Here is a 7,732-nt window from a genome sequence, read left to right on the forward strand (position 1 = left end):
AGCTGATTTTGAAGATCACTAAGTGAAGAAGTGCAGAGGGAGAAGAGAAAAGGACATTGGACAGAACCTCCAGGTATAGCTACTGTTCAAAAGCATGATGTGGGGGAGGACCCAGCAAAGGAGACAAAGAAGGAATGGTCAGACAGGCAGGAAGAAAACCAGGAGTGTCCCAAAAAAACTAAAGAGAAGAGGGGAGGGTGATCAGAGTAATCAAAAATCTGAAGAGAGGTCAAGGAAAATGAGAAAAGGCCACTGAATCTGGCAATTAAGTTTCAGTGGAAAAATGGGATTCAAACACAGGTTGTCCAATTCAATAGTCAGGTTCCCCTGAGATGGAAGGGACTTTGTCAGTCATCTAATGCAGGGATTTATAAACTGGGCTGTCATGAGCCCTAGGGTAAATAATCAGGGAGGAAAAATGGGTCATCTCACCCCAAGGCTCAACAGGATTATCTCCAGTACAACTCTACCACCCCTTCACCCATTTCTCAACTCCACAAGCTCCCCAGAGGACTCTTCCTCAACTCCACAAGTTCCCCAGAGGACCTCTACAGGTTGTGTGAGATCCAAACCTCTCCTTTACATCACCGCAGCTGACCACAATCTAGGTACCTGCCCCACTGGCAGCACTGTGAAAGTCCCTCTTCCCTGTCCCCATACTCTGTCCTCCAGATCCCGTCATGGTGTAGCTCTATAATCAGGAAAAGTGGCTGGTAAGAGCTCTGCCTCCCCACTTTTCCTTCAGCAGTGAGAGTGAGCTGAAGTAGAGGGGCTGCAATCTGCACTGCTGACCTCATGACATGATTTTTCCCCCCAAACCTAGCCCTCTTAGTCTCTCATCTCTCTTTTACTCTTGCCCCCTACCCTTCAATGAAACTACTCTCTCCAAACTTGCCAGTGATTTCTAGTGCTGATCTCCATCCTGCTTGGCCTCTCTAGAGTTTGACATCATTGACCATGCTCACCTTCTAGATGCTTCCTCTCTTACCTCTCCAGGCTGCCAAAGATAAATATCACCTCTAAAAATTCATATCTGCACACTTAAAAAAACTTGGAAATAGAATTTTCTGATCTGTTTAAACATCTTCCCAAGTGTTCTATAGTCGGTTTGAAACTATTTGTCAAAAAAAATACAAAACCTTTCATACAGCTTGTTTATAAAAACAAGTGAGTGACATCAGGGAAAATGGAAATTTACTAGCTGAGATTCAACAATAACTTCTAAATTGCTGGAGGATGGGGTTGAAAAATGAGTATTGTAATTTAGCAAGCAGAACCAAAGATACACTTCTTCTATGTAGATTTATGCAAGTTTGTGAAGTATCTTTTTCAGCTGACAATCATTAAAACCAAGTTATCAAGATATGCTAAACTTAGAAGCAGAAGCTTGAATTGCTAGAACACAAAGTGTTTACCAAGATCTTCAAAAAAGAATGAAACATCTTCAATCACACTACTGTCCCTAAAAAATTTGAGTGAGAGCAAAAAGGTTTTCTGTACCATTAATATTTTTTTCAAAATATTTTATATTTCTCATATTCTTCAAGTTCCTATTTTTAGTAAGTTACAAAATGCTTTAACACAAATGTTATAACCTAAGTAAATATTCATATTTTTCAGATGCATGTTGGAAATATCTTACTGACAGGGGTATGTGATCAAAAAAAATGTGCAGACCACTGCACTACTCCAAATCTCCATTAACATATGAGGTAACTGAGGTCTAAAGGATTTAAATGACTGGCTTCCAAAGAATGGCAGTAGCATACATGTGATTTGCTTTGGTGGCCTAAGTCACTACTGGGTGTCACTTTTGCCCCAGAGTCATACAACCCCAAACCAACTGAATAACTGAAGAAGTTTCTATCTAAGATACTTTAAATGAAAGCTTCCTCAAGAAAAGTAATGCCATAGAGACCCATGGGACAAAATATGGGAGAGAGCAGACTGGAGTAGGGGATATCCTGTGGGACTGCTATTTTGGGGTGGTGGGTAGGGGAAAAACGGGGAGAAAATTTGTAACTCAAAATCTGGCGGAAACAAATGATGTAAATCAGAAGTTAATAAAGCATTAAAAAAAAGAAAAGTAATGCAAACTCTCTTTATGTCAAGCAAAGTAGACAGAATATGGTCTCTTTCCACATTCTAGGATTTAAACCAGTAAAAGGAAGTCATGTGATGAAATCGTCTTGGACCTTGGAAAATCCAGACACCACTAGTCTCTATGACAGACAGCAGAGACTTTGTTATTGAAGGAAGAAAAAAGTGGTAGGAAGTCTGAAAGTGAGAGAGAAAAGCACTAGACTCTTAAGCCATCTGTGTAGTACCCCAGTGAGGATGACTTTAGGGACTATGTTTACATACATATACAGACAGTTTTCAAGTTAAAAACAATTCATAAATAGGGAACTGATGCCTAACCAGTGTGTCTCATGTTCTCTAATTCAGAACACTTGGGAAGGGAGGAACCTATACTAAATTTCCTTCTTAAACTAACAGGATATAGAAATAATCAGGAGAGCTGGGTGCTAGTCATGGTTCTACCACTAATTAACGTGTTTGGTCAAATCATTCCACCTTCTTTGGGTTGTGTTTTCCTCACATAAAAGGACTGTCTTTAGGTAATCTCTAAGGCACATTACAGCTCTGTCCATAAAACTTTGAAAACACAGAGAATTAGTATGGTAATGGTGGCAGGAATATTTAGCTGATCCTGCCCCTGACATCACCATCTCCCACTACTGCAACCTGAAGCTGCCTTTGCCACCACTGGAGCCAATCCCATGCTGACATGAAAAGAGGGCAGACATACATGTACGTGTCTTCTGAACTCGTGCTTTCACTCTTGTTCTTAGGGCTCTTCACTGAATATAGGCTACAGCGGCTCATACCCACCATGCATCTCTCCACTACCTTCTGTGTGATACTCATTTTTCTTTAGACAACTACATTCCATGCCTCACTACACATGGCAACACCAGTAGAATGCTTGTATTTTTTCCCCTTAGAACAATTAAATAAATAACAGTGATGAATAACTGAAATAGCACTATCACTGTTACACTTCAGGTATATTATGGAGACACACACACGCGCATATGCGTGCGTGCGTGTGTGTGTGTGTGTGTGTGTGTGTCTATCTTTCCCCCCACAGGCTGGGGGAACCTCAGAACTGAAGCAGCAAGTGCACCAATGGCGAGCTGTCATGGACAGAGTGGAGAGTGTGGGTGTCTGACTGTCCCTGTGACTTGGGTGAAGTCACTTCTTCTATAAGACAGATTAGATGACTCTTCTAGCTCTAAAGGCTGTAATCCATTTACAAACATTCTTATTTTTCTCTGGCAAAATGCACTGAATTACAAATATCTGACTTGTGAACCTGCTCATCCTGTCCCACTCTTATAAAGTTGACTATCTAAAATCATATTTAAATTTGAAAGTAAACATGCCCTAAAAACCTTATTCTCAAAATAAATTGCTTAATAGCCTGGAAAATCTTAAAGCAAGGCAGAATATTGATATTATTATTGTTGTTGTTAGTATGATAATGGGCAGACTGGGTGGTGCAGTGGATAGAGCGCTGGGCCTGGAGTCAGGGAAGACTCATCTTCCAGAGTTCAAATCTGGCCCCGGCCCCAGGCACTTCCTAGCTGTGTGGCCCTGGGCAAGTCACTTAACCCTGTTTGCCTCAGCTTCCTCCTGTGTAAAATGAGCTGGAGGAGAAAATGGCAGACCACTCCAGTATCTCTGCCAAGAAAACCCCAAATGGGGCCGTGAAGAAGCGGACCAAACTGAACAAAATCATTGACGCCACGATAAGTCGCTGACTTGCCTTTTTCTGAGCCAGTGCAGCTCGCTGCAGCTTCTCTTTGGCCTGGCTGTACTTCTCTTCTCTTTCTGTGAGGCGTTCATGAAGTTTACGCTTTTCTTCCAGCCACTGTGCCTGCTTCTCTTCAAAACAACTGTCAGAAATAAATTTGGAAAAAAAAATTTTAACGAGTCATATTCCTAAACAACGTAAGATTATATCAACATCATAACAGTCACTAACATCACAACTCACTACTAAGTTTCACTACAGAATCACAGGTCATGAAAGCTGGACAGGATCTCAGGGAAGCATCTAGTCCAAACCTCATTTTGACAGTCAGGCAAATACAGGCCCTGAAAAATGAACAGTTTCTCAGGACGCAGAGTGGCATGATGGGGAAGACCTGGGTTAAAATCCTGATTCTGACTTTATAGTTTTGACCATGGTCAAATCACCTAAACTCTCCAAAGTTTCCTCATCTGCAAATATTAAAATAACTGTGATAGCCCTGAAATCATAACTTTTCTCAACTAATCACAGCCCATCCTTGGGGCCCCTTGTTCTCAAACTCCCATAAGCTCACCAGAGGAAGTCCACCCCCGACACCAAGGGTATTTCTCAGTTGTATGTGACTGCCCAGGGGTCTTTCTGCTCACTGTGGACCGTTCTCCCTCCCCCTCACCATAGGACCAGTCCCGTTGGACAACGGCATCTTTCACACTTGTTCTTCAGTGCGTGCCCCTTCAGGGTTCTGAGCTGTTTTCTACACAGACAGACAGACACAGATACACACACCCGCCCCTCTGGCTGATGTTTCTTTTACACCTTCAACAACAGTTGTACTTCATAACTCATGACCACACAACAACAACTACAGAAGGCTAAGATTAAAACCACGGGCCTGTGCTTTCATGGGAAGCTTGGAATCATTAAAGTGAGCTCCACGCTGAAGGCAATCCAGCCTGTTGTCATGCTGTTCAACTCGGTGCCTAAATTATGGTTGGCAAAAAAAAGGAGTTAATAAGATCTACAGCCTCTACCCCACAAGGCTTCTGTGCAGATCAAATGTGCACTGATGTCCCTGTCACCGCCATCGTCACTTCCACAACACAAAGAAGTTCCTGGGCCCTTTTTCCATGTCAGCACATTTTTTCTCTAGATAAAATCACCCATGACGCTGTTCAGTGTGTGTATTCCCTCAATCCTCTCTGGGCCTCAGATGCTTCATGGATAGGGCAGGGAGGACTGGAATGGATGATTTCTACCTTCTCTGAAAACTCTCTATCTGTGATTTTCCTCCAAGGGTGTACACTGCCCTCTTGTCCATGCCCTTCTGTCAATCTTCTAACAAGGGGTCCATCCAACATTTTGGGGCCTGTTTCTAGATCTTTCATGAAAAACAATAGGGAAGACTGGCTAATCGTTGATTATCCCATTGAATCCCTAGACAGCTGACTCACTTCCTTTTCTCATTATGTCTACTTCTCTGAGAGCATCTTTTCGGCTGCTTCTCTACCGTCATTTTTACAGCTCATTTTTCAGAACCAATGGCTTACTTGGATAGGCCAGGTCAGAGCTGCCTCAATTGTGCTCCACAGCTTCTCATTTAGCACTGATACTGATCTCTGTTTGAACAGGTTCATGGCAAGAATGTACAGCAGGATGCCTGGAAATTACTTTTACAACAGCTACCAGGCGTTTCCTGTTTGCTAACACAAAATCAATTTTATTTTTGGTAACACTTTTGTGTGTCCACCACATCCAGCACTTCATGCTTCTTTACTAAAGAAAGCATTCAATGAAGTAAGAAGAACCAAAAGAATATGCACACTAATATCAATATTGTAAAGACTATAGAATCACCTTATGAACTCTGACTGACACAATGACTCACCCCAGTTCCCAAGGATTCAGGCTGAAACGTGCTGCCCACCTGCAGATAGAGAGCTGTGGGGCTCAGAGGGAAGCACAGTCTCCTCACTCCCTCTAACCCCCCCATTTCTGTGTCTATGTGCACACGCATGTGTGCATACACACGTCCACATCTATGAGTATACAACAAGGGCCAGACCTGCTGAGAAGAGCGCTGTGCAGCATTCATAAGCAAACTTCCAGCTGCACCTACTTTTCGGCCTCTAGTTGAGTCTTTTCTGCTTGACTCCGTGCATTCCGGCAGTCCTGCTTCAGCCTCTCCACCATCTCCTTCAGCTTTAGGTTAGAATCTACCAACTCAGTCTCCGACTGTGTGAGGGAGGTAACCTGGATCTGTAAACCACTGATTTGCTTTAAAAGAAAAAAGGAATGGAAAAAACAGATGCTCATTAAACAAAAATATCAGAGATGTAAAACAGAAAGAATCTGGACACCCTGCCCCACCCCGCCAAAGTACTCCTCAGGAGCAATTTTCATGGCCAGTATCTGCCTAGCACCCACTTCCTCCCAGTGAAGTGGGATGGTTGGGAAGAGAAAACAACATTTCACTATTACCATATTCTTGTAGGAAAAATTACTCCTTGTCTCCTGAAAATATCAGGCCCTGAGTACTGGTAAAAATTCACAGCAAAAGTAATGGGTAACAGAGATTCTACTAACAAATTAAACCCATATAATGCTCATACATTTTTAGCCAAAAGCTTAATACCCTCTCTCCCCAAAAAACCTTCTGACAAGTAAAAAGTAGTTGAAATTTCTTTTTTCCCCTCCTGACCAGAGGCTATCGGATCAGCCAACTGTACCATTTTTACCTGCACACTGTGGACACCCACCCACTCCTAACTGCTCACAGCCCCCACTTCTCCACTGCTTATTCCATCAGCCTCCTCCTGGATCCCCCTATTTCAATGCAACCCTTTTTTCTATGCAGCTGCCAAAGTGATTTTCCTCAAGTACAATTCTGAAAACACCCTCACCCCTATTCTATTAACTCTACCAGCTTCCTGCTGATTCCAGGATCTAATATAAACCACTGATGGGTAAAAAGCCCTTCACAACCAGGCCCTAACCTACCTTTAATAGCCTAACTGTACAGGATTTCCCCCTTCCTGCATCCTATGAAGCAAGCTAGTTCTCGCACTCAAACAAAGACACAACCAAGACAGCCAGACACAAACGGGAAAGTAAAGGAGGACATGGGGTACTCAGCAGAACTCCATAAAGAGGAGTACATCTGGACCGAACACTGCTCAGTGGTCATCAGAAGGAATTCAATTTACCTTAAAATTTTGGCGAGTATCTTTTTGGTATGTGATGACCATCTATATACTGAGAAACAGGAATCCTAAGACTATTTCTAGAATGCTATATTATGTATCTTTTAGCAAAGTATCTCCCCTGACCACCTTCTTCGCCCCCAGCAAAGAAAAAGAAAGTACCCATCTACCTTTATTTATCAAATGAACTGAATAATTATTATTTCTAAGTCTACTTTATCTCCTACGATATATATAAAGTTTCTTTCAAAATCATGGAGCATATTCAATTATACTGCTCCAAGAAATATTATTATTAATAAAAGCATATTTTTAATGAGAGCAAAACAATTTTGTACCACTGATAAAATAAAAACTCTCACATTGTTAAAATGTCTATTTTTTGTGCATTTCTTATAATCTATATATTAGTACAGTAATAGGGTAGGAATAGGGATTATAAGTGTGATTTCATTGCAATAGGGAGCTCCCAAATGAGGAAATGCTCACCACCAATGCAATTAGGCACCTTCTCTGCAACTTATATAGAACCACCTAGAGAAGTGAGGAGATAAGTGACTTGTCCATAGTCACAATGCCTGTACATGTCAGAGGTGGAATTTGAAGTCAATCTTCCCTTTACAACCACATCTCTGTCACCTACACCCACTGCTCTCTAAATGTGAACATAAAAAATATATATAAAAATAAAAATAAATAAATAAAAGGAAGT

The 7,732-nt window shown here is 41.8% G+C and overlaps 1 protein-coding gene across 3 annotated transcripts in view; it reads right to left on the reverse strand.

The window, feature by feature from the left end:
* CEP83 (centrosomal protein 83) overlaps positions 1-7,732 on the reverse strand; it is a 141,260-nt gene that overhangs the window by 5,577 nt on the left and 127,951 nt on the right. For all 3 annotated transcript variants that reach the window (XM_069095175.1, XM_069095176.1, XM_069095173.1), the window contains exons 12-13: positions 5,937-6,094; positions 3,833-3,962 (exon numbers count right to left, since the gene is read on the reverse strand). In XM_069095175.1, coding sequence (XP_068951276.1) covers positions 3,833-3,962; positions 5,937-6,094 — 288 coding nt within the window. The remainder of the gene's footprint in view (positions 1-3,832; positions 3,963-5,936; positions 6,095-7,732) is intronic.

This window comes from Petaurus breviceps, unplaced genomic scaffold (genome assembly GCF_028583685.1).
Source record: "Petaurus breviceps papuanus isolate PSGF00001 unplaced genomic scaffold, PetGlider_PUasm1.0 225, whole genome shotgun sequence".
NCBI classification, from domain to species: domain Eukaryota; kingdom Metazoa; phylum Chordata; class Mammalia; order Diprotodontia; family Petauridae; genus Petaurus; species Petaurus breviceps.